The following is a 25,896-nucleotide window of genomic DNA, read 5'->3' on the forward strand; positions in this document are numbered from 1 at the left end:
AACTTTCGCTTTTGGCATCCCGACGTCTGCCTCCTTCAACTGCTCGTACGATCGTTGACAGTATCTATGGAATGCCCGTGGTGTTCAGCACTGGAAGTTGCGAATAGATGACATCATTGCTTCGAGGCGACGTTTGGTGAACGCGCTGCGCAAATCACACGCAAATCACACGCTAGCTAGACAAACACCAATCACGAGTCCCAGCAACAAGCTTGACGAGCAAAAAGACATGAACTATTGAGTTTCTACTTATTCTCAGTCTTACCCAGGCAACACATCAGCCATAGTGGGAATGGACCTCCCAGCAAGCCTCGTACGAGACATATCGCCGCCGCCGCTTTCGAAGCGAAGACAGTCTGCGACGGGTACTGTGCGTGCACCTCCAGGCTCCCCAGAAGCCGCACTTGTAGACACCAAGCCAGCTGTCCCAAAGAACCTACCTATGTTGGTAGCGGTAGAAGCCGGCAAGGTCAAGATCGTTGATCACCTCGCCTACTTCAGAAGCCAGCTGGCCAAAGCCTCTAGGTGTACATCATCCGATGTCCCAAGACTCTCCGTTGATATCTTCGCTACACTCTATCATTCTAATCTCCACCCGCATGGCCACCACTTCGTCGTTCATCAACATAACCACCCCGTCGCGGGTGTGCATTATGACTTGCGTCTTCAATTCTCGGAAACGAGTTCTATATCCTTCGCCCTTCCAAAGGGATTGCCTGGTGATGCCAACTCTAAGAGTATAAGTAGACTCGCGATTGAGACTAGGGTACATAACTACTGGAACCATCTAATTGAGAGCGCAAGCAGAAAGACTGGAAGCTTGATAATATGGGATACTGGAACGTATAGTATTCTGCCTAGAACAAAGAGAAAGGATGAGACCCTAAGCCCGCAGACTACGGATGATGACGAAGCGGATGAAGGCCCAGATAACGAAGCAACAGTGCGAGAGCGCAAAAGTGCGGGCGGAGAGAATGACGAGAATTTGAAGCTGATAGCAGCTTTTCAAGCTCGGTATATTCACCTACGCCTTTACGGCACGCGACTACCACAGAATTACACAGTTGTATTGCGTCTCTCATCAAGTGACATGGCCAAACGGTCGACGGCTAAACAAAAGAGTCCGAAGCGTTCTCAAGCTAGTTCTATAGCAAGAACTCCTACTACCTCGGATGATGAGGACAATCCTGCGGGCATGTCTGTACAGGAGAGCGCAGGAAATCAAGAACTAGAGACCGAAACAGAAGAAGATGAGCAGACACGCGCCACCAACGCATACCCCGGCTCTTCGAATGATATCGGATCGATACATCAGCGGCGCTGGTTTCTTCAACTCGATCGGCAAAATAGCGGGTTTCAACTGGAAACTTCCGGTAGCGAAAGAGGAAGATGGACTGGAGGGTTCAAGCCGTTCCTCATCCGCGGTCGGGATCACGAGCGGAGCGTCGTCACAGGAAGGTTCGCACGGGAGGTGGAAAGCGATGAGGGAATCGAGGGCTTCGTAGGAAGGAGAGGGTGGACAGGAATCGAGCACTGAGCATAGTATACACTTGGTTAAACACTGAAGAGAACATCTGTAGTGGTTTACGCTGTTCAGAATGTGGTGACAACTTCCATGTTTCCCTCAACACCCCTCATCTCCAGAGTCCCACGCTTCGACTTCTTAGCACCGCAGGTGTATACACTTCCAAAATACCAACGATGAGCTTCAATATCCACAATAAGCCACGCCATGTTTCCTCTCAAGTTTGCAGCGCCATCGTAAATTTTAATATCGCTAGCCGACACCTCTTGCTTGTTCGGCTTGTTGATATAATACTCAGGACTGATGTGAACATATCCCATCGTCAACAGGGGCAGCTTAGGAACAGGGTCGTTCCAATGTGTGACCCGATAGTTACCACCAGCTTGATTCGTGATATAAGAGCTGGTTTTGGTACCTCCTATCCTCGGTGATCCGAAGTTGTATAATGCCACGGAGTAGCCGGCGTTGCGCATGCTTGCGGCTGCTAGTGTAGCGACAGCGCCGCCTAGCGAGTGCCCTGTTACAGCGATCTTGTAGCTGGGAAATGCAGCAGACGTTTGCTTCACAGCGGGTAATACATTGTCGCGCGCATCCGTCCAAGACTGCCAGAAACCACTATGAGCAGTGCAACCAGGACAGATATCCGTTTTGGTGGTGCCAAAGTCGAGATTTGTGCGCCAGGCATCGATGGTTTGACTGCCGCGGAAGGCGACGACTATAAGTTTGTTGGTATGGTCGACAGCGACAAAGCCGGTAACATCAGTCGAGGTCTCCTGTCTACTTGTTGTTAGCATATATGTCGCTTGTGGTCATGTAAGTCTCATCTTAGACTGATGTGCGCAAGATCAGGTTATGAACTTACCGACTGTACTCAATGACAGTAGTGGAGTCTGCGTCTTGCACAAGCGGGCAATTTCCCGTCGAGCATTCAATCTGATCACCAGTAGAGTCATAGTTGTTTGAGCAATATGCCGCAGAAGCATACTGCTCCATCAATTTGAAGCTGCTCAGAAGGTCTGCAGCGATTCCTGTCGCTGGTCAGTCTACATGGCAAAAGGCATTCCGCAACACCAACATACCTCGCTCCTGAATAAGTGGCGCAGCATTGCTAGTTATGGCGCCTAGCAGTGCAGTGATAACGAGTGACGAAAAAGGAAGCATGTTGCAAACGAGTGACTGATTGAAAAGAATGACTTGGGAAGAGGGTTACACAGTCAACTGAGCGACAGCTAGACAATCAAGCGGATATCTATCTACATATAAGAAGAAAACCACCGACTCACTTTCACGGTTCGTGGTTCACCGCGGAAGCCATCGTGTGCTTCATCACACAAAATGCAAGTTTGGACTTCCCAATGCGGAGTACCAAGCAGCCACGCTACAACCCGCTCTTTCCGTCACGTTTTGTATATATCCAAGGCGCTGAAACCATTGGTACACGTCTATATCGAGAGGCTTGCTTATGGTTGAGCTTGTCACAGTCAAGAGCGCGTTCTACGGTGCTATTGGGTAAGCCGAAAATGGGACCCCGGGAGCTGTGGGGCGGCGGCTCGAGCGCGGCACGACTTGCACATTGATTTTGGGTGTGGACAAGACGAGTGTATTGGAATAAAATCATCATGGGGCTTTGTCGCTAGTGTACGGCGCGTGCATTTGTTGTTAGGAGAAGGAGAGATCTGAAGACATCAGTCCGTGAAAGGAGGTGGAAAGGACTGTGTGTGCGCTAAGTCACAAGCGTGTGGCGCAAGAAGTGGGCACATCTAGAGATTGAGTGAAACCATAGCATACTCCCACCTCTTTCTGTAATATCGTCATGTTGAAGAGTTTGCGATGATTGCCGACTTTGCCAAACAGCGAGACAACCACGCCTGGCAAATACAGCGTCCGAAACGCGCTTTGAGCAGCAGATTATTAGGTCACGGAAAGCTACTTCGTGACAACCACGCGTATCAGATGTGGACAGCACTTCCGCGTGCTCAGCTTGCAGCAAACGGAAAACCGAATATATATGACCCTATGGGTGTACATGCGGATACATGTGTATCTTCCACAGACATCGTCTACTCCGACACTTCTCGACATTGATCAACTCTCGCACCAAGAACCAATTCAGAATAGTTTCTCACTACATAACGACTACCAATGCCGCGCGACCTAACCTTCGTTGAAGAACAATTTCTCTCCACTTCAATCATAGCCGTCATGTTCATTTGCTTCCTCGCATCAATTCTCATCTTGTGTATCGGTCTTCTTGTTCTTTACTTCCAAGCCCGACGCACCGCTGACCGACTAGCGAGTTTGCAACGTCAAAGTCGACGCATGCAGAAAGAGATTGAAAGAACCTCAGTTCTGGCTGGGTGGTCTGATTTTTAGGATTGATGGGATCCTTGACCGACTAGACGATGATCTCCTTTTGCTGGACGCACTCATCATAAGCAGGGGCCAGATGATCTAGAATGGAGGTTGTCATCTGGAAGGGAATCTTACGAAAGGACGCTCGCACATGCGAGTCTCGACAGGGATGGGCGATAGTTATGGAAAGTCTTGGGTACAATGTAGGCGGTTTGAGGAAGCTTCGGGTCTAAGATGTCTCGATGCTGTCTTTAGCACGACCAATGAATATCGCATAGCTAAACCGTTCCAGACGTATGATTTCAAAATGTCTGAGACATTTGCGAGAGCTGTTAGTGGGCTCGATATCTTTCTACACCACGTACTTTCGCACAGAGCGTCGCTACATCCTAGCCTCTCTCACTCAAACGCCTCTTGTATACCTCAACACTTGGACCTACTCACCCTTCTTCAAGAATGTCAACGCAGAAACAACATACCCCTCCATCCCCACCGTCAACGTAGGCTGCACAACTGGCGCAAAGAACGGACTATGATTCCCTGGAACATCCTCACTAAGTCTCCCCTCCTTCTCCGCCTTATCCCAAACCGCCGGATCCGTACCTCCATACAAGAAAAAGCAGCTCGGCTTGCCAATCGCAGTGGCCAGAATACCAAAGTCCTCTGAGCCCTGTAGGCGTGCAATGTCAGACTGGTACGAGTGTTTACCGGGTTGGAAGTGCGCTGAGAAGGATCCTTCGAGCGCGTTGGTAATGTCAGCGTCATTAAATAGTAAGGGGAACTGTGTTGTTGGTGTCAAAGTAGGTTGATTCGGATTGTTTGATGCTTCGGCCTCGGCGGCAACGATACGCTTTACGCTAGCGAGAACGCGTTCGCGAGTCTGGGGTTGAGCGGCGCGGACATCGATCTTTAGGTTGGCTTCTGAGGGGATGATGTTTTCGGCGTCGCCGGCGTGGAATGCGGAGACGGTCACGACGGCAAAATCCAGAGGGTCGACCTCTCGGGACACGATGGATTGGAGACGCATTATTGTGGAGGCGGCTTGGAGGATGGGGTCGATGCCGCGGTGGGGAGTGGATGCGTGGGCTTGTCGGCCTTCGATACGTAGTCTGTGATGATTAGCTTTTGAGCATAGTGTTAAAATCTTGATGGAGAAGAGAATACGTACTGGAATCTGTCTGCTGAGCTGGCGATTAAACCATGCTTTGTGCCTATAACACCGGCTCTTTCCGGCATAACATGTGCTCCCACAACGACATCTGGTTCCTTGACCTTTTGATAAAGACCATCATCCACCATGTTCTGCGCGCCACCTGCCCTTTCTTCCGCGGGTTGGAACACCAGAATCAACTCTCCACTCCATAGGTCTTTACACTTGACCAAGGTTTCCGCCGCTGCAAGCAACGCTGTGATATGCATATCGTGGCCACAAGCATGCATAAGGGGTTTCTCAACACCATCTACATCCTTCATGCGTGCCGTACTCGCATAGTTCAGTCCAGTCTTCTCTTCAACGGGTAGCGCATCAATGTCAGCACGTAAGAGAAGAGTCTTTCCCGGGCCATTAGAGAAGCTGGCAGCGATGCCGTGACCGCCAATGCCAGAGTGAATTGTGAAAGCTTTGAAGGTCTCGAGATGTTTAACAATGGCCTCGGCGGTTTTGACTTCTTGGAAGGAGAGCTCGGGGTGCGTGTGAAACCATTTGTCTTAGCTATCATTAGTGGTAGATTTCACGAAATGGAAAGAATACTTACAAAGCTTCTCGTAAGAGGCTAGGTCAGGCTGATGTGCCTTTACAATCTCACTTATCGAGGGCATAGTGTCTACTTTGATGGTCTCGCGATTCTGCAGGAATTTGCGACTCGATTGTCAGTGTTATGGAGTTGATCCCCAATATATACACCCAGATATGCGGTAGATAGCTCGGTAAACGACCTTCCCTTGTCGCGTTAGTGATGTGGTGGAAAAGTGGTTCCCGACGGGGAAAGTCGAGAATGACGTATGAGCGTGCGTTGGATTGTGGGGTAGCGTATCTAATCGTGACACCGATACCTCCGGCTGCAAGATACTACGGAAACAAGCCGATAAGGAAGACTCCAGCAATTAAGAAACTGGAAGCGCGTGTATTGACGGCAGACTGATAAAGTGATAAGTTCCTTTATATTAATACAATGATGTGCGTAACGCCAGACCAAAGCCTTTCTTCCCCCTGAGAAACGTGTACATCCAACTCCTCGCATGTGACAACAAGAGGTAACAACCATATTCGGTAGACTCATTCCTGTACTCCTACCTTGCAATATACAGCAAGTGAAACATACTCTAGGAGTAAGAGAGGATTGGGCTTGGTCATTCTATGACCCGCCCATGTCCTCGTTGTCTTTCTCAAGCTGTCTCTCAAGACTTCCCATGGGATCTGATTCTGAACGTGGCGCGGGAGGAGCGGCGGATGTTTGTTGCACAGGTTCAGGCTCAGGCTTAGGCTCCGCTTCGGGTACAGGTTCGGGATCGGGCTGAGGCTCAGATGCAACTACCAGCGCTGGTGCCGCGTCCGCTTCTACTGTTGGGGCCGGGGCTTCGCTCGGAGCATCCTCGGGAATGAAGGCTTCCGTGGTAGTAGCAGAGATCGAAGTCCGGTTCATAGAGTTTTGGCGACTATGGGAGACAGCAGAAAGCGGCAGATCAGGTGAGCTTGATTGGTCACGCTTTGGCATTTGAACAGCCGTGTCTGAAGGAGGGGCTTCAGGTGCGATACTTTCGATGATTGCGGTATCTTGCGAGGGGTCAATGGAAGTCGGTGGTGGCTGAGTTGCTGGTGCGGCGGCTTCTGCTGGAGTAGCGTCTGTGAAGTTGGAGATTTCGTTCGCTAAAGCGCTGGTGGGGGCTACAGATGATCTCTGAGGAGTCGCTGGGTTGGAGGCATGCTCCATGTCTTGATCTTCATCTTCTGAGCCCTCCTCGCCAGAGCCCTCTTCTTCTTCGCCGCCAGCGTCTGCCATTGGTGTATCTCCTCCATCTGATGGTGCTACAGATCCGTCCTCTTGCTTGACGATCGGCAAACCCAGCATGTCACCTCCAGCGATTGATGCTGGTGTTCCTTGCTCTGTTCCGCCTTCGGCGAAAACGACCTTCTTCTTGCCTCTGCCTGGACCTCCACGCTTCACCTTCTTCTTAGGAGGTGGAGGCCTTCGCCTAGGTGGCGTTTGTTGTAAAATGTCGTTAGCTACAACTACGCCCTCCGCGTTCACCACACCAACTCCTTCAACAATCGTTCCTGGTGCCGCAGTAGCTGGTGCAACTTCGATTGCGGCATCTGTAGGCTGGACCTCGCCTTCCACTGCCTGACCTTCTGGGACAAGCACCTTGTAAACGGCCACGTTGCCGTCTGCATCAAGCTTCTTTACTTTCGTTTCGCGCAATGCAGGTTGAGCGACCTGACCGTTGACGTAAGGTGATGGTAAACCCTTCCTTCTCTTTGCGAGATACTCTGGTTCCGAAACTTCTAGGTGTCGTGCAACTTTGACGTACTTCTTGATGGTGAATCCGGTACGAATTTCTTTAGTCTCTTCTTCTTCATCCTTCATCTCGTTGTCGTCTTCTGGAGGTGCTGATGGCTTATACAACTTCCCGGATCGTGCTGCCCGCAGTAACTGCTGAGAATGCTCAGGCAACATGTGAGAGTCTCGAGGCATGGGTAGTTCGGGCCAAGCATCCTTATCCAAAGGTTTGTTGTCGGTAGAATTTGGTTCAATAGTGATCTCGGCTTCCCGGTACTGACTGATTGGAAGTCCCTCTAGCACATTATGTTCTATTTGACCACGCCCTGATCTGTTGGATCTGTCCCTGTTCCGGAACTAGTCACATGACGTTAGCTTGAAGTCTGGAAGATATACGCGCACGTCTGCTACGTTGCCTAGCTAGAACAATTTGGCGCGGTTGTTGTTTTGCGTATGAGGTATGTAGGTACAGAATAACTCATCACCACTCGTTAGAGCAGACAGAGCTCCAGACCACGAGGTTGGCCCTTCGCTACTAGTCCTCTGAGAAATAGTGCTGCGTTGATGATAGAAGATGAGATATTGAAAAGGCGATGCACGTGATGGCAAGAGTGGTGTTGCGTCGCGCGCGTACAAATGGCAGGAAATCGATGTATCAGACGCAGCTCAAGGATGCACACTCGAACAGAGACATGAGATGACGTACCGGAGCCATGTCGACGTGTAATTTCCTCGATGAGGACTGGATCAGGCGGTGAAAGTGGGTATGGAAGTCGGCGCAATGCAACGGGAAGTCGCGATGCGTGAAGGGGAAGCGCGTCGCTTTGCAGATGGCAGGCACAACCGTGCGCCGCTATACCCTTTTGAGTGCGTTTGCGATCGCTGCCTTGAAACTAGAGGCGCAACAAGCAGTCTTCTGGGTGGTCTCTCGATGTCGAGGAATATCTCTCGGTCGAACTTCGCTATTGGTTTAAATTGCATCACTTATCTCATATTGTTCTACTGTTTTGATGTTGTGGTTTAGTCGATGCCTGGTTCTGCAATAAGGCATGGCAACGAGCCACTTACAACTTCTGCAATTCAAAGAACACATATATGATAAAAGAGGAAAGGAGTGCCCTTGTAACAATCCAGAATCATGTTGTTAAGAGAAAACTGTTCGGGCGTTTCGTATGAGCACAGGGAGTACGGATGCACAGTATGATGTAGGCTTCGTGTTCAGTTTGAACATTCCATTTCACAGAGTGGAATGGCAGGCCCAATATAGTACAATACACTCATTCTCGACTTGTCATCGCCGTCAAGATGGACATTGCTGTTCCGCTACCGCGCATACCCCGCTGCCCTATGCAATGTACGCGCCATATTGTTACAAGATCATTTCGTCTCATCATCCATATCCACACTCTTGAGCGAAGCACTTAATCCCAACCTTGGTCCTTCACTCTGACGATGTCATTCTTGTCGCCCTTTTGCTTGCCCTCTTTCCCTCCTTCGACGACTAATCGGTCGATCTGATAGAATTGGCTTATCACTGTTTGCCTCTGTGAACCGAGTTAGCATCCATCCCATTACACACTATATTGTCCTCCTGCACTCGGTCTGCCATTTTCGTATCTTATGACACATATCACATGATGAGTCTGTAGATTCCGATATGTTCTGTTCCGCCACTTCTTCCGCCACGCGCTGCGGACCCTTCACTTCCAGTGCCGAATTGGCGAAAATGTATCTCACCTTCAGCATCTGCAATTCACTCAGGCCCTTCTGAACCAGCTCTTGTATTGTTCGCTCCTCAGTCACATTCTTGCTGTCCCGAAACGCATCGCGCGTTCTCCGTTTAGCGTATTCGCGGAAGTTGTAGGCGGCGAATTGGCTACTCTGGCGCAGGAGGGAGCGGTACTGTATATGGTGGTCAGTTGACATTCTCTGATAATGGAAGCAACATGCGCGCGCACAGTATATCTTTACGGTGCTCATAGAGATACAGTGCAGATAGCGGGCCGCGAATCTCAGGCGGCGATGTCTCATAAGTGCGCGCTGCCGCGGATATACTAGAATATCGTAGTAGGGGTACGTACGAGTGAGCGGACTTGATAAGCCATGTCGCCTTTCGTTGCTTGTGTTAATGACATGATTGTGAGCAGTGTGCGGACGTGTGTATGTCAATGGTGCGACTTGGGAATAAAAGTCGCTGGTTAGGTCATAGGTCTGGGGCACATGTCGGAGAAAGCTTCAAAAGTCCGATCAGCGAGCTGGCATACGACTGCTGCAGCTTACCCCACGTCGAACATGACGGAAACGTATTGTAGATTGAGCAGAACCGTGGACACACACTTTTCATTGAGCCTTTGCAGCTATTATCCTACAATCGAGCTATTTACCCAAAACTATCGAAACAATGAAGCTCTTATAGCTTCTGATCGGTGGTATACACAAGTGACATCGCCAAAAACGCCACCCAATGCAAGTAGAGCGATCGATGTCCTGAACAACCGCATCATATGGAAGAAAAAATCAACTCACTCGTGCTCACGCTCTATTGGCGATGCTTTTCTTGGATCCTACGGAGCTGCTCCTGGACATTCATGCTCTGCATCTGCGAGAGACGGGCAGCGTCCTTGGCAGGATCAGGCTGACCGTCGTACGACAGCGCAGCCTTCTTTCTCCGAGCCTCTTCCTCTGCAGATATAGGCAACCCAGTAGCACCATCGTATATGTCCTCGCGCTGACTGGCGAAACGTTTAAGATTGTTTGCGACGTCGGCGGTGTTGATCGTAGTAGAGTACCGGGCTTCAGCCTTGTCGCGCTGTTCTTTCCAGCGTGGATCAAGCAGTTCGACTAGCATGCGATGTTAGCAAAAGCCTTTTGCAAGATAAAAAAGGGACAAATCTTACTTCGAATGTGCTCGTCCATCTCGTTTGAGGGGATTTGCTGCTTGCAGTTAGGGCACACGGCCATCGGAACGTTTGCCTTCTTTGCGGCAGCGCGGGGAACGTAGTCTGTGACAATGCGACCAGGCGCGCCTCTGGCAGCAGCCTGAGCGCGTGCGCGCTGCTCGCTCTCCGCTTGACGCTCTCTTGCCTGCCGAGCTTGCTCTTCTTCACGCGATATTTGTGCCGGCGTTCGGTAGTCGGGCATTGGGGGAGGTGCATAGGACGGTACGCCGTACGGTGGTTGCACAGGTGGTGCCGCGGGGGCGTAGTTTGGCGGCATCGGAGGCGGCGGTACCTGCTGCTGTGTGACGTTGTAGTAAGTCATCTCGTCGGGCATGGCTTCTTCGAGACGCCTTGTTGAGAGTGAGACCGCGGCCTTCTGCTCGAGCGACTGCGACTGTAGATCGTTCAGCTGTGCGGGGGGAGGCAGATCCGCTGCATCGTCTGCCTCATCAAAGAGCACAGTCGCGATGACTGTAAAGTCGTGCCAGTCGACTGTCGCATACTCTTGCTTCTCAGCCTCAACCTTCTTCTCCTCTTTCGCTTTCTGATCCGTCACGTATTTAACGTACTCCGCGCGTCCCTTGGCGCGATCCAGCACATGAAATCGGTTCTTGATGTTGTGCTGCAACTCCTCGATACGTGCCTCGACTGTGGCTTCTTCTTCAAGCAAGATCTTGTACTGTTCAACGAGCGATCGGAAGAACTGGAAGAAGCTGTGGTTGGGTCGGAGAAAGTCAAACTGGAAGTTGCCAGACTCACGATTACGCAAATCCTTCAGCCAGTTTTCACCTACGCGCGCAGTGTATAGAGCTGTGAGCTTTAGCACCTCCAAGTCCTTTGCGCTGATGTTTGGCATGCGTGCGGAAAAGCGGAACTTGGGTGGTTCTGGGGGCCCCTTGGGCTTGTTGTCAACCACTTGCTTAGCACTTCCAGCCGCTCGCCCGTGACCTTCCTTCAGTTGCTGAAGATACCACAAAAAGTAGGCATTGTAGGGATCCTCTTCCATGACGAAGACAAAGTTACGGTTGTTCGCAGCCGATGGGTCGGACGTAACGCGCTGCTTCAGTCCATTGAAATGCACCTCGCCTCGTCGGGCAACGAAGTCGGCTGTTTTCGCAATCGTTTCGCGCACGTTGGGCGGGGGGATAACCAAGTTCGCAGGCGGCTTGACATCGAGCTCTGGAGGTCCTGCCGCAGCGCCGTCACCGTTGGGATTGGCCATGGCGCGTTCTGCTGATGCCTGTTCCGGCTTCGAGGAATGTATCGGTTGTGCCGTTTATGAGTCGCGAAAGATGGGTGGAGCAATGGCCGGAGCGAGGGCAAGGGAAGAATTTCAAGCGCCAGGGAACAGATCTCGATCGTGATTATCTACTTTCGCTGGCTTGCGCGTAGATCGCGTGGGGAGGATGTGTACGTTGGGGGTAGCGGCGACTAGGCTTCGAGTTGTCGCAAAGTTCCCATAGTACAGTAGAGTAAGGCTCCGAGAGATGTTCCGGGCCGACTCTCAGCCACAGTTGAGCCACAGTTGAACAAGGTGAAGCACTCGGCGCAATATCCAAGGCGCCTCGGCTTGCAAACGGCTGTCAAGTTGTCAGATCACTATGGCTGAGAGAATTTCCTTGATTGTTGCAAATGTACAAAAACATTTCGTGGAGTGAGTGATCTATACGGGCCTTGACCTATTTTGAGCCCTCCCAGTTCGGTAAGGTCCGCCGTAAGGAACAGCTTGCAACAAGGGTTAATTGGTACGCAACCACTACTCCTCGCGGGACCCTCTCCCCCCTAGCTTGAACTATTGCGCCTACCATTGAGACTTCCATCTCTTCTCTCCCCTCACCTTGATGGGACTCTCTTCGAACTCTCTTTAATTCTTTTTGTTACAACGTTGGCCGTGAGTGCCTTCAACCTGGACCTTAGTTGGAACTCCACAGCGTCCCCAACTTTTGGTACAGCGCCGCCCACCAGCTGATCGAGCCGCGTCACATCGTCACATCCCGCCGTCATGGCGAGCCTATCGGCACCCAATGCCTACCTGGGCGAGAAGCCTCAATCGCGTAGATCTAAGTCGCGTTCCAAGTCGCGGTCTCCAGCACCAAATGGCCGGAAGCAGCAAAAGATGCAGCAGCAGAAAGTACAAGGCTACACCTCTGAGGGAGTGCAGGATCATGACATCTTCAACCTCCCCGGCTCCGACTGGTCATTGCTGGCCATATTGACTGCCGTTGCTGCTGTTGTACGGCTCTTCCGTATTCAACAGCCGACGAGTGTTGTCTTCGATGAAGTCCAGTAAGTTGGCTCGTTTTGGCAAGAACGTGGAGAATGTGTTGGCTAACAGATCTCTCAGCTTCGGTGGGTTTGCGTCGAAATACATCAAGGGCAGGTTTTTCATGGATGTCCACCCTCCGCTTGCGAAGCTCCTTATCACACTGGCAGGATGGTTAGGTGGATTCGACGGGAACTTCGACTTCAAGGACATAGGCAAGGACTACCTGGAGCCCAAGGTTCCATACGTTACCATGCGCATGTTGCCCGCCGTCCTTGGTATTTTGACAATTCCGACCATGTTCCTTACTCTGAAGGCTGCGGGCTGCCGTACTACTACTGCAGCTTTGGGCGCTGGCCTTGTCATCTTTGGTAAGATGCATTCTCCTATATGTTACCATGTATACTAACCATTGACCAGACAATGCGCTTGTAACTCAATCCCGCCTTATCCTCCTCGACTCACCCCTCATCATCTTCACAGCCGTTACCGCACTCGCCTGGACAAGCTTCATGAACCAGCACGAACAAGGACCTTCGAAAGCCTTCCAGCCATCCTGGTGGTTCTGGTTGGCTACTACTGGCGTTGGACTCGGCGCAACAGTTAGTGTCAAGTGGGTTGGCCTGTTTACCATTGCCTGGGTCGGCAGCTTGACGCTCGTGCAGCTCTGGGTCCTTCTTGGGGACACCAAGAACGTCACGCCACGCTTGTGGTTCAAGCACTTCTTCGCCCGCATGTTCTGCCTGATTGTCATTCCCGTCTCGTTCTATATGGCCATGTTCGGAATCCACTTCATTTGCCTGGTCAATCCCGGCGAGGGTGACGGCTTTATGTCTTCCGAGTTCCAGGCCACGTTGAACTCCAAGGGCATGCAAGCTGTTCCCGCTGACGTCGCGTACGGAAGTCGCGTCTCTCTACGCCATTGGAACACTCAGGGTGGTTACCTCCATTCTCACAGCCACATGTACCCGACCGGTAGCAAGCAACAGCAGATTACCCTCTACCCTCACAAGGACGAGAACAACATCTGGATTTTGGAGAACCAAACTCTTCCGATCATGCCCGAGGACTATTCTGGACCGAACCTCACAAGCCCGAAGGCCTGGGATAACGTAGGCCCCACTTACATTGAGGATGGTGGTGTCGTCCGTCTCTACCATATCACTACTGACCGACGCCTTCATTCCCACGATGTCCGCGCACCTGTCACCGAGGCTGACTGGCAGAATGAAGTTTCTGCATATGGTTATGAAGGCTTTGAGGGTGATGCGAACGACCTTTTCCGCATCGAGATTGTTAAGGGCCACTCCGATGGAGCGGTGGCTAAGAAGCGCGTCCGCACTATCCAGACTAAGTTCAGGCTTGTTCACGTCATGACCGGCTGCGCACTGTTCTCGCACAAGGTCAAGCTTCCTGACTGGGGTTTCGAGCAGCAAGAGGTTACCTGCGCCAGGCAAGGTACCTTGCCCAACAGCATCTGGTATATCGAGGGAAATGTTCACCCTTTGATGGTGGATGGAGAGGTCGAGAAGGTCAACTACCGTAATCCCGGATTCTTCGGCAAGTTCTGGGAGCTGCAGAAAGTCATGTGGAAGACAAACGCCGGCCTTACTGAATCGCACGCCTGGGATTCCCGCCCTCCATCTTGGCCTATTTTACGCCGCGGTATTAACTTCTGGGGCAAGCACAACCGTCAGATCTACCTTTTGGGTAACCCCGTGATCTGGTGGAGCTCCAGCGCGCTCATTGCTCTCTACATCGCTATCAAGGGTATCGCCATTCTTCGCTGGCAGCGCGGCTACCGTGACTACAGCAATGTCACCTTCAAGCGTTTCGACTACGAGGTTGGCATGAGCATTCTCGGATGGGCTTTCCATTATTTCCCATTCTACCTGATGGCGCGTCAGCTGTTCTTGCACCACTACCTACCCGCTCTATACTTCGCTATCCTGGCTCTTTGCCAGATCTTCGACTTCGTGAGCTACCGCTTCAGCGTCTTTGGTCTGAGGCAGTACCCTGCGATCGGCCAAGCAGCAGCTGTCGGTTTTCTAGCTGTCGCCATCACGGTCTTCACGGTCTACTCCCCATTGGCGTACGGCAACGCATGGACCAAGGATGCGTGCAACAGTGTCAAGCTCTTCGACTCGTGGGACTGGGACTGCAACAACTTCCTCACCTCTGTAAGTGCTTTCCATATCGTGAACGGCCAACATCAGCTAACACATTACAGTATGAAGCATACAACACTATGCACTCTGAGCCAGTAGCATCTATCGCTGTACCTTCTTCAGCACCACCTGCGCCTCCAGGCCCAGCCGCGCCCGAGGTCGTTCCCCAGGTCCAGCAAGAGCAACCTAAGGAACAGCCAAACCAGCAACCGATCCAGCAAGCAAAGGAACCGAAGCAGGAGGATGTAATGTCTGAGCAAGCGGTAGTCTCCCAGCCACCTCAAGAGCCCCCCAAGGATCTACCTGTTGTGTCGAAAGAAGAGCGCATCGAGTACCGCGATGAGAACGGCCGTATTCTAGACGATGATGAGGTATCAGCACTTGCCGGTAAGGTCAGCTTCAAGACGCGCTACGAGACCCGAACCCGCATTGTTGATGGTGAAGGTCACGAAATCTACGAAGGTCTTGTAGACTCACATGGCGATGCGGAAGAGAACGGCGTTGCACCACCCCACCCTGACGCCGAAGGCCGCAATCCCGAGACGCAGGGACAAGCCGACGCTCCTGAAGCTAGCGAGGCCCCACCAACTGTCGAGGTCGCTGAAGACCAGCGGAAGGAGAAGAGCGTTGAGCAGCATCACGAGGAGGCTCAGCCAGCCAGCGAGGCCCAGTCGGCAACGCAAAAGGAGGAGTAAACCTGCCCTTTCTTCTTCCCGTGGCATTACCATGGTCTCTTTTCTCTCTTTTGTACCATAGGGACGGATATACTTAGCAACGTACGGAGCTGGTGGCGCTAGGTCTGGCATGGCAAACACACGTAACGGCAGATGGAGAGTGGACTGCATTTGTCTTGGATCCTGTATGACTACATATAATGTGATTTGTGAAAACCTGACTTGTTGTCTTGCATGCATCTCCAAACCTCAACTTGTTCCAAGACATTCTCATGTTGCTATAGGGATTGCTACACAGGACTACATTAATAGAGACTGAACGATCAGGATGAGGACGAAGAAGGTATCAAATGTCAATGTGGTTGTGATAGTGTGGTTTGCAATGCTGGTGCGAGGTCATGCGGCATCTTACCATTTTGCAGCAATTCCTGCGAGTCGGCAACGAAGACATAATAGGCTAGTGACTGTAAGTTGCAGACTAAGCCTTGCCGTCCCAGATTCAAGGGCTTCCAGCCTCGGGCCCAGTCTTCTCAACCGGTCTACCGGATGGACCGCGAACCAGCTTGCTCTCCCGCGATCGGATGCCGCGGTACACAATGCAGAGATCTGACTTTCCTGGACAACCTTATAAACTAGCATCCGAGTCTGCTCCAGTACACTAAGCGCAATTCCAAGACATATCATTGGTCTCGGTCCTTTGTACCGCACTTCTTGACCGCATGGACCACCAGGTTCACAATGTCTAGAACACGTTTGCAGCCAGGGTCACAACTGGGGATACTCTAGATCTAAACGGTAGCTGATCACTTCTCTGTACCCGCTCGCACATGCTAGGAGCTTCTTTTTTTTTCGGCCCATGAAGGCTCCGCAGCATCGCGAAACCCACTCCTCGCGTCCGGTGGCGAAGTCGGGCATAAGTCACACAGTAGCTCGGGCAGAGTTACTACAAGTCTTTAGATTTGTCCATGATCTCCGCCTGACCCAAGTAACCAACACCCCATTTGTTGTAAGATCAACAACTTTTGACTACTATTTCGCCGACAGATCACGTCTATATGAAGAAGAAAAAAATGAATTGTTGTTTTGGGCATTAAGATGTAGCTTAAATCTGGTTGGTGATACGCGTAAAACACCGAACGTTTTCTTCCTTGCTTGTCCTGGGTGGCAAACGCAGGAAGTGTCGCGAGCCTCATGTGCTCTCTGTGGGAATGCCCGCCACCTATCGTGAGCTAAAGAAGAAGCCTTTGTCTCTCGTGTTTCTACCCTCCGCGGAGCGAATACCTGCACACGCCCACACACTCGACGCACTGTAAGTTTTATAAATTAGCAATGCGGTCTAGCCGCGCATCGTGTTTTTCTAGAACCCCTCCTACTTGCGCCAAATTCCCATGCTCACAACATCGTAAACTTTTTCCTCGGTTTTCGGTTACGTTTGGAAAGCGTGGTTTTGTACTTGTGGAACGAGACATCTGATTTCACTTTTTTTTTGCGATATTGATTCTATGCTCACGTCTTTGTATTTTAACGTGATTGTTGTTTCTCTTTGTTAGTTGTCCTGTTACAAGAGAGCTTGTCGTCTGCGATGGCGTCTGACTCTCAAAACATCCAACACCGCATGAACAGCAAAGATGGGCCTACACCCACCCAACGCTCCTACGATAACGACAACAACAACAACATTCACGACGGCGATTCCTACATCCAACAAAGCATTGAACAACCCAATCCGCCAATCGCTACCATTGTCAACGCTGCACACTCCGGTCCTTATATAATATACATCGTAACCGATACCTGCTACCCGACCGCCTCGAGCTTTCAAAACAACATTGGCACCACGCATATAAACTCGGTGCATTCCACAAAGGCGGCAGCCAACAGCCGAGCCAAAAAGATCATATACGAAAACGATGGCGACTGCACAGTTGACCTTGACAAGATTATCGAGGAGGTGAAACAAGGATTGTACATTGGGATCGGGGTGGGTGGCAAAGAAGAGACGAATAAATGCTGTTATGCGAGGAAGTGCGAGGTGGAAGGCAAGATTGTGGATGAAGACAGCGACAGCGAGGAGACGAGCGGAGAGAGCGGCGACAGTGATCTCGTGGACGGCATGGGCGAGCAAGACGGCGATGTGGAGATGGGCTGATGATGGAAACAAGACGATACGCATGACGAAGAGAAGCATGGTCAGATACAGGCAGTAGGGGGAGGGATACGGCATTGACGCACACGACGGGAATCGCTTACAAAAGAGAGAACATCTGTTTGGGATACTTCGTTTAGCCGTGACAGGCGTCGGAAGTATGGACATTCAAGAAACTCGTTGGACGCGGGTGGAGAAGCTTCCTGTAGTCTGCGTCGGTAGCAAGGTCCAATACAGGCACACGAGGGGCTGAGCAGTTCCTAACCATTCGACTGGCACCTCCAACCCATCGAGCTTTTTTTTACGCGCCCGTGGTGAAACACGGCGTTAAGAATATCACATACACATTTACACGCAACGAGCACGCAAGGAATGGAGGAAATGATGGATGGCGATGTCAGCGGCTAGAAGAAGGACATGCCGGTAAGGAATGTGCAATGATGTTTCCTATAACCCATGGGGTAGATGAGCGGATCCAAACTCTGCTGCATTGTATTATGGATTTATTCTTCCATACCAGTCGTATCAAATCGGACTTGGAATGATCCTAGGGTTTAAATCAGCAGTAGCACAGGCAGCGGAAACTTCTTACTGACCTTTCCTAGCCATACTGACGTTCTCACGGAAGGCAGTCATACAGGTGATTTAAAGCATACATGAGCTGTCTCGGGTCGCCTGGTGAAAGGGCTATGGCTAGCTGGTCGTTTTGAGTATCTTGCGAGTTCGAATGTGTGTCTGGCAGGGTCTTTTGTTCGTCTGGTGGAGTGACTTGTACGTCTGGCGGTGTTTCTCGTGCGCCTAGTGAGGTGTTTTGTGTATCTACCGCGGTGTCCCGCGCGTATTTGAATGTTGCTTGCGGAGATGAAGCGCCAGGGGCTAGTGTCAGTGCGTTTTGCTGGTCCGTAACTGAATCGCATGCGTGATGAGGGTATGGATGAATACACCAATTTGCTCCATCGTTTGGAATCGCCCAAGGACCGCTTTTTTGGTATATGACCTCTGTAAAACCCTCTTTGTAGTAATATTCTATATCAAGCTTCCCATCCACTCTCATGACCACGATGGACATTTCTTCGACGAAAGCTGCCGAAAAAGAGTTAAAGATTCCTCCTCGATGTACCATCGTCTGCCGATGGATCCCCTCTCCTCCTTCTGGCATCCCCTTGAACTCATATCCGTATAGCGTGTACTTCCGTGGTAGCTGTCCTGGGACGTAGTGGGTGTAGGTGAGCCTGCCTTGCAATTTGTAGACCCAGAATTGGAGTCCCGGATGCGCTATCAGGCTGCGCATGTTGATTGCAAGTAAAGAAATGGTTTCCTGATGTAGTGCTATGAATTTAGGGGATTGATGTTTTGAGCCCTGGCGTGATTTTCCATGATAGCAATAGAAAGTGCGTAGTACGGAAGAAGCTGCAAGACCGAGCAGTTGGTGCCTAGAAAGAGTACATGTATGCATTAAGGAAGTGGCCACTCAGTATCTGGCACCTCTCATGGAATAGGCAAACTATTAGATTGATACAAGGAAGGTGCACACTGGGTCATCTTATCGAGTAGATATCATCGTGGTATTGTCCGTAGCCACAATCTTACCCTGGGCCATCTCTGAAAAGGGCGTAATCGGTCATTATGTGGATTGTAAGCAGAAAACTGGGATGATCAGACAGGATGTACCTGTATTGCAGCAACCAGCAACTGGAATGCGCGGAGTGGGTGGACACGAGTCTTCAACGCTAAAGTGTCTGGTTGAAGATGCTTGAAGGCTGACCAAGAAGCGGTGCATCCCGCCAGTCATTTCCCCACACAGCCCGCGGGCAACGCACGTCATCGAGCGCGCGAAGCAAGAACAGCACCACTACACAACATGCAAATCCCGCCCGCCATGATGTCGCATACACGATTTGTATTCTCACAATATGTCTGCCGGATACTTTCCGAAACGCGAAAAGGTTGGCCTTGAAGACCTCTTCAAGGGCCTCGTTACCGCCTGCCACATCCTACACCACAATGGCATCCTCGATGCGTATGGGCATATCTCTGTGCGGTCGCCAGATAATCCTGCAACTTTCTGGATGCCTTGTAACATGCCGCCAGCACTAGTCAGCTCACAGGATGATCTGGTCGAATACAACGTTGACGGTGCGGAGGCGGTCGAGAAGAATGCGAAGCCGGGCTATCTCGAGAGACACGTCCATAGTGAGATATACAAGAGGTTTCCGGCGATTAATTGTGTGGTGCATAGCCATGCTGGCGACGTTCTGCCGTATTGTGTTAGCGGCGTGCCACTGAAGAACACGATACACATGGCTGGCTTCTTGGGTGAGTTGCCTGGACCACAATGTCTAGCCTTACGCTGATGCCTCCGTCTCAGGTACCAACGTGCCAGTCTGGGATGCCTCAAGCCACTATCCATCCGGCTCGAAGCACGACCTCCTCGTCCGCGATAGTACGCTCGGCTCGTCCCTCGCAGCTGCCTTTAAGCCTGCGACTTCGACCGGCTTCATATACTCCAAAGTGCGCTCCGCTCTGCCAACGCAGCTCGGTGGCTCATCTTCAGAGCCGAAGATGGAGCCTGACCATGCCGTTGTCCTGCTACAAGGACATGGCTTTGCGACTGTCGCACATGGCATTGAGGAAGCCGTCTACCAAGCGATATACACAAAAGAGGCAGCGAAGGCGCAAACCACGGCCATGACAGTACTGAACGCACACACAGGGTATGCGCTCGAGGGCAAAGTCGATGTACAAGCCGGCGGCAAAATCAAGTCAGGGCATGCCAAGGTTGAAGGCGGTAACTTGAAGTACCTAAGCGACACGGAATGCCACGATGCCTGGGAATCGGTTTCAGGCACACTGACAAGGCCGTGGGCGCTTTGGTGCCGAGAAGTAGAGGTCAATCCGCTGTACAAGAATGACTGTCCAGGCGGCGATGACTGAGCGACAAGATGTTATGGCAACTTTTGATAGAACCATCGTTAAGTAATTCTTTGTTTCTCTCTACCCTCTCCGGTCTTTTCATACCTTCACACACCAGTTCGTTGTCATTTACGACAAAGCTAGTTTCCTCCAGACGCCAGGCTCTACTCTAAACCTTATCCATTAGGTCCTTTGCGCTCCCCCGTTGCATACGACTTACAGCAACTCTCTTTTATCATCCCAATAACCTCCCATCTCTACATGAAACGATCATTCGCTCCTTGCAACCGGCACTTCGGACTTTTATGACCATGTCGGTAATGGCGTTACCTCATGCAGCCCCGCCAAGTTGTTCCATAGTGCTTGTCTTACAGGCCAAGATCTTCCGCCACTAAAGGTGCATACTGCGGATATACCCCGGACTCTAGCAACCTCCCCCCGCATAGCAATCTTAGCCCCTAGATCAACACCATCGCTCAATATTGTCGATCCGGGGAATTGAACAATTTCATACCGAGGTGCATGTACCTAACATCAATTACTACCTGTGTTGAGTATACCTTCCGACCTTCCGGCTTCGTAGCGCGGTGAATTAACGTGTCAAATGACCGCGCAGGTGGCTGTTTTTGGGTAACAATGGTGCAATCCTTGCGGCTAGTGGAGGATCTGGGGTGGAAATGATGAGTGTGTCGGAGCATTTGGCACCGACTGGTATTGCGCAATGTAGTAAACCCTTGCTGTTGTTTGAGAAGGCGACATATACGTAGGGGACAAAATCTTCATTTGTTATCCAAGCCTGGGCGGTCATCGGGAGGCCTTTCACACATTTCCTCCACCTGCCTTTTCGTAAGCTTCAATTCTAGCTATGTTATTCAAGGGCGCATTGTTGGCTGCGGCCACGTTCTCTCCTTCGGCCTTGGCGGCTTTTGGCGCCACTCAGAGTGGTGACAACATCGTTGTCGACGCTGGCGCAACCAATCCCCTCGTCTTTACCGTCAACGCCAAGAGCTGCGATATCACTTCGATCAAATACCGTGGAGAAGAGCTGCAGTCGTCAGAGAAGGGATCGCACATCTCATCAGGGTTAGGCACTGCAACTGTCAAGTATGAGACGATTAGCAGTCAGTTATATTCTCTGTACTTTGAAAATGGCAGCTAATGAAGTGTATCAGGCCAATACGTCAAGGTTACATGTACAACCAGTACCTTGACGCATTACCTCGTTGCCAAGTCCGGCGAAGCGACGATATACATGGCGACGTATACTACTGCTGAGCCCAGCATTGGCGAACTACGATTCATTGCTCGTCTCAAAAGTAGCGCGCTGCCGCTAGAGTACCCCTTTGGCGTCGTATCAACAACTGTTGGTTCGACATCGACAGTGGAAGGATCAGATGTCTTCGTAGTAAGTGGTCAGACGCGAAGCAAGTTCTACTCAAGTGAGCGCTTCATCGACGACACTACAGTAAGTGCCTTTCCAAGTCAAGGTAGTGCTGAGCATTCTCACTGACGCAATCAGCATTGCGTATATCGCGATGGTAGCGACGCAATACATGCCTGCTTCCTGATGAACTCCTACTCCTACGAAGGCTCCTCTGGTGGTCCGTTCCACCGCGATATCAACACAAATAACGGTGGAGACTACACCTCGTTGACCTTTTACATGAACAGTGGCCATGTTCAGACGGAGAAATTCCGTCAGGGTCTGCACGGCCCGTATGCCCTAGCCTTTACTCGCTCTGGTGTACCAGCAGGTGGCTCCAGTATGGATACTACATTCTTCAAGGACCTCGGTATAACAGGCTACGTGGCTCCATCTGCCAGGGGTACAGTATCCGGGACGGCAACAGGTGTTGGCTCTAGCTTCCAACGGGTATTGCATTGGTACAACGATGCAGCCCAGTACTGGGCGTACGCTGATAGCAGCGGCAAATTCACATCACCAGCAATGAAGCCTGGTACTTACACACAGGTGCTCTACCAAGGCGAGTTCAAGGTTAAAGCCGCCAGCGTGACGGTCTCGGCCGGAAAGGCGACCACTGCCAACATTGCAGCGGATGCCGAAACTAAGACTTCCATCTGGCGCATCGGCGAGTGGGATGGTCAGCCAAAGGGCTTCCGAAACGCAGACAAGCAACTACGAATGCATCCAACAGATTCGCGCATGGCATCCTGGGGTCCGTTGACGTACACTGTTGGCTCCAGCACCCTTGACAGTGTTCCAATGGCCATCGTAAAAGACAACAACCCCCTCACCATCAAGTTCTCGGGTACTTCTACTACTGCAGCGACTCTTCGTATCGGCACCACACTCTCCTTCGCTGGCTGTCGTCCTTCGGTTGTGGTGAACAGCTTCAATGCCGCTACACCTGCTGCACCAACAAAGATCGATTCACGTGGCTTGACTCGAGGCGCGTATCGGGGCTTCGGCGAGGTCTACAACTATGATATACCGGCTGGCACGTTGATTAGCGGAAGCAACACCATCAAAATTAGCTGTACGAGTGGAAGTTCCGGCGATGGCTTTCTGGCTCCAAATGTGATTTTGGATGCGATAGAGCTGTTCAAGTAGGTGTTTGGGCATCGCAAGCCAATTTGATTACAACTGTGAGATTCATCGATCGCATGATGGACGCGTTGCAGTGGGGTTGTATGACCAGTGTCTTCTTCTTGTTGATACTTGTACCGCTTCAATTCTTATCCGGTAAATAGCTTCGAGAATATCATGGCGCGTTTATTCTCTCATCATCCTGATTGAGTACTATCCTTCCATTTCTTGGTGAGCCCTTAGGATACTTTCTATTTAAGCAAGGTGCTGACCGCAACTCGAATTGATCTCTTTCCCGGGTTTAATTGTCTGAAGGTTCCATCAACACGACTATTTAGTCCCAAAATCATCGTAACATAAGCCGTATTCGCCAAACCAGAAATTATTGGTTATTGCACGAGAAAGAAAGATTCCATCGGCTTCACCGACGTTCGTAAAGGCTTACAATCGTATGTCTTTTCCATGGATATGGTCAAAGCATCTATATTCGGCAATTCAGAGTCTTGATAAGGCAGGTATACGTCGCATAACCCCACTTCTGATTTCCACGAGTCAGTCACCGGATCAATACAGGATTGGTAGAGCGCTGAGTCTCTGAGGCCCACCCTAAAAGTATTCCCCGGGTGGAGACCATGTAGGAACCCTGATACCTACTCCCGCTCAAGGTGCAGGATCTGTGGACTAAGGACGTCAAAGTCCGTGCGGGCGCATCGTCAGCTGACGGCAATATAGCACCGGTAATCGTTTCGGATCATTCTGACGCGATAGCGAGGGCTAAGAAGCTGGCATAAGGGGTTTAAACGTATCGCGAGTTTGCCGCGGCGTCCCAGCGCTTGCTGTATGCGTCAAGCGACCCGGTCCTTGGTACGGCGTAGTCCTTCGTGGGCCTTACGACATGTCAAGCGATGACGGCCCCGGAAATGGAATCCTTATTGCAGCATGGAGCTCGGGTCGAGACCCGATACGCTGACTATTTGTTCAAGCTCTTGGAGACTCGATAAAGAAAATTACCTTCGATGCATGCATATATGTGATCTGGAAACGTCTCACGTTGCAGTCTTTAGCGAGGGGAGGCCGCCGGCTTCTGTGGAGCTTCCGTAAATCATCGTCGATGTGGTAATCTTGTCCGGACCTAGTGAGGCATGCATACAGTCTGGACCGAGATGTCTCCAATTTTGGAGAGGACTCCAATGATATGTAATGCTGTGACCGGAACTAGATTCTCTCGACTCTAGTAGAGCTTTGCGGTTCAAGCAGACATACTTGCACTCTTGCCAGAAGTTGCTCTGCAGAAAACAAAAATACTAGCGGGGATGAGTAGTCTGTACCTAACTTCGGCGCCGTTACGGACGCCCAGTGCACCCTAGACTGCCGGTAAACTGCTCGGGAGGCTGCGTTAGCCTACTATACATGGCAGCATCCCCAGACTCGGATCTAAGTCAAGAGGTGAGCCATGAAGTGCTAGGATACTTGGAGTCGCACTGTCGTTTGAGAATCGTCCGACTTATCAGCTCAGCAATGGCGCCATATGGTCCGCTGATGCTCAAGGGTTGTCGGTGATACTACACTTTGACCGGCAAACAGAGACTGGCCGTACACAATCATACACTCGGGTAATGAGGAACATGACCTGAGTTTGACGCGCACGATATCGAGCCCCGTGGAGGTGGCTGAGATCTTTGAGTGGGATGTGTCTGTCCACGATCCGACCAGGTGGATCTGCTTTCCGCAATCACAAGCGCCAGAAGATACCGAAAGTATATTCTTAGTGTTTCTGCAATGAAAAACATCAGACATGTACTCAATTAACCCCAAAACACGAAGCGACGCCTCAAAGATAGTGGCGTGATCCGTGGATCGCCGACGAAGCAGGCTTTGATGTGCATTGATGCAGGTTGTAATACGCGTGGCATACTTCCTAGTACTACTAGCTGTCAGCAAGTCATGCCATGTGTGTGCCTGGTGCCCTCGGTTGTATGACTGGGATAGATACGCACGATGAAAGCATGCTGGCATTCTTCACATGGATACAATGCCGGTCGTCGGCAGTTGACGTCCCCGAAGGTCGGTTGTAATGAAATCCAACGCTAATCAGAAAGCGTATAGGCCAGTGGTTCAAAATTCTGCATTGCTGGCTGAGCACCCTGGGCGCAATTTCTGATACTGGGAATAGTAGAACGTCTGCATCTAGACAACACCACAGTGGCGCCATAGAAGAGGGATTGGGTGTTTCCTCCTGATTAATGGCGAACAGTTGGCATCGAATGTAGTTTACATGAAGGTACTTCGTCAGTGATCCAGCCAATCAAAATACCGTCATGAGTATGTCACCGCTGCGAAGTTTTAATGCTGAGCCATCTCGTGATTTTGCCTCAGGTACTGATAAGGCGACAAGATGGCGTAAGGTGTATGAAGGCTGTGAGTAGGATCACCAATTGTTTGCCATAGACGCGACGCGTTGGCTCTGGACTGCACGCGGCTTGGAAAACACCTGAAAATGTCTGATCCCGAGTTTCCCAAGCTAGAAATCGGCGATATGCTAGGGGGAACTGGTGTTTGTCGGGATAACTGACGTGTCCGGTTGCTTCGCTTGCAGATTGTTCACCGATGACGAGGGTGGCTCTGGAGTTGGAAGTCGTCCCCGGGGTCCGCTACTCAAGGTCAGCTGTAACTATTTTGAGACTAGCTCCATAGTCACAAACCAAACGCGCAATTTGCAAGCTTTCCAAGGTTGGTAGCAGCTGTGGACACCAGGGTACGAACCTTGATTGACGACGACTTCGCTTTACTTCAAACGCTATTCAAGAGACTAGAGAGTACTACAGCGATGCGAAAACTGGAGGCAAGGAAACCGGATGCGAGAGCCTTGGC

The 25,896-nt window shown here is 51.1% G+C and overlaps 9 protein-coding genes across 9 annotated transcripts; 5 read left to right on the plus strand and 4 right to left on the minus strand.

Annotated features, from left to right (window-relative positions):
- Positions 1-292: 292 nt before the first annotated feature.
- ALTATR162_LOCUS8499 (uncharacterized protein) lies at positions 293-1,537 on the plus strand (the record flags this gene model as incomplete). Its single annotated transcript, XM_043316129.1, has 1 exon — positions 293-1,537. One exon carries the CDS (start codon positions 293-295, stop codon positions 1,535-1,537), a length of 1,245 nt encoding a protein of 414 aa, XP_043172064.1.
- A 56-nt stretch (positions 1,538-1,593) lies between these two features.
- On the minus strand, positions 1,594-2,686 carry ALTATR162_LOCUS8500 (uncharacterized protein; the record flags this gene model as incomplete). The annotated part of the gene is made up of 3 exons (XM_043316130.1): positions 1,594-2,302; positions 2,388-2,559; positions 2,605-2,686. 3 exons carry the CDS (start codon positions 2,684-2,686, stop codon positions 1,594-1,596), a joined length of 963 nt encoding a protein of 320 aa, XP_043172065.1.
- Positions 2,687-4,313: 1,627 nt separating this feature from the next.
- ALTATR162_LOCUS8501 (uncharacterized protein) lies at positions 4,314-5,695 on the minus strand (the record flags this gene model as incomplete). The annotated part of the gene is made up of 3 exons (XM_043316131.1): positions 4,314-4,986; positions 5,046-5,583; positions 5,632-5,695. 3 exons carry the CDS (start codon positions 5,693-5,695, stop codon positions 4,314-4,316), a joined length of 1,275 nt encoding a protein of 424 aa, XP_043172066.1.
- Positions 5,696-6,231: 536 nt separating this feature from the next.
- On the minus strand, positions 6,232-7,551 carry ALTATR162_LOCUS8502 (uncharacterized protein; the record flags this gene model as incomplete). Its single annotated transcript, XM_043316132.1, has 1 exon — positions 6,232-7,551. The coding sequence occupies one exon, from the start codon at positions 7,549-7,551 to the stop codon at positions 6,232-6,234; it is 1,320 nt and encodes a 439-aa protein (XP_043172067.1).
- A 2,362-nt stretch (positions 7,552-9,913) lies between these two features.
- On the minus strand, positions 9,914-11,535 carry ALTATR162_LOCUS8503 (uncharacterized protein; the record flags this gene model as incomplete). Its single annotated transcript, XM_043316133.1, has 2 exons — positions 9,914-10,215; positions 10,272-11,535. The coding sequence occupies 2 exons, from the start codon at positions 11,533-11,535 to the stop codon at positions 9,914-9,916; spliced, it is 1,566 nt and encodes a 521-aa protein (XP_043172068.1).
- A 780-nt stretch (positions 11,536-12,315) lies between these two features.
- ALTATR162_LOCUS8504 (uncharacterized protein) lies at positions 12,316-15,439 on the plus strand (the record flags this gene model as incomplete). Its single annotated transcript, XM_043316134.1, has 4 exons — positions 12,316-12,599; positions 12,658-12,947; positions 12,997-14,756; positions 14,807-15,439. 4 exons carry the CDS (start codon positions 12,316-12,318, stop codon positions 15,437-15,439), a joined length of 2,967 nt encoding a protein of 988 aa, XP_043172069.1.
- A 1,594-nt stretch (positions 15,440-17,033) lies between these two features.
- Positions 17,034-17,567, plus strand: ALTATR162_LOCUS8505 (uncharacterized protein; the record flags this gene model as incomplete). The annotated part of the gene is made up of 1 exon (XM_043316135.1): positions 17,034-17,567. One exon carries the CDS (start codon positions 17,034-17,036, stop codon positions 17,565-17,567), a length of 534 nt encoding a protein of 177 aa, XP_043172070.1.
- Positions 17,568-19,477: 1,910 nt separating this feature from the next.
- ALTATR162_LOCUS8506 (uncharacterized protein) lies at positions 19,478-20,498 on the plus strand (the record flags this gene model as incomplete). Its single annotated transcript, XM_043316136.1, has 2 exons — positions 19,478-19,880; positions 19,933-20,498. The coding sequence occupies 2 exons, from the start codon at positions 19,478-19,480 to the stop codon at positions 20,496-20,498; spliced, it is 969 nt and encodes a 322-aa protein (XP_043172071.1).
- Positions 20,499-21,342: 844 nt separating this feature from the next.
- Positions 21,343-23,049, plus strand: ALTATR162_LOCUS8507 (uncharacterized protein; the record flags this gene model as incomplete). Its single annotated transcript, XM_043316137.1, has 3 exons — positions 21,343-21,598; positions 21,650-21,942; positions 21,997-23,049. The coding sequence occupies 3 exons, from the start codon at positions 21,343-21,345 to the stop codon at positions 23,047-23,049; spliced, it is 1,602 nt and encodes a 533-aa protein (XP_043172072.1).
- Between the last annotated feature and the right edge of the window lie 2,847 nt (positions 23,050-25,896).

Source organism: Alternaria atra (genome assembly GCF_907166805.1).
Source record: "Alternaria atra isolate CS162 genome assembly, contig: 29, whole genome shotgun sequence".
Lineage (NCBI taxonomy): Eukaryota > Fungi > Ascomycota > Dothideomycetes > Pleosporales > Pleosporaceae > Alternaria > Alternaria atra.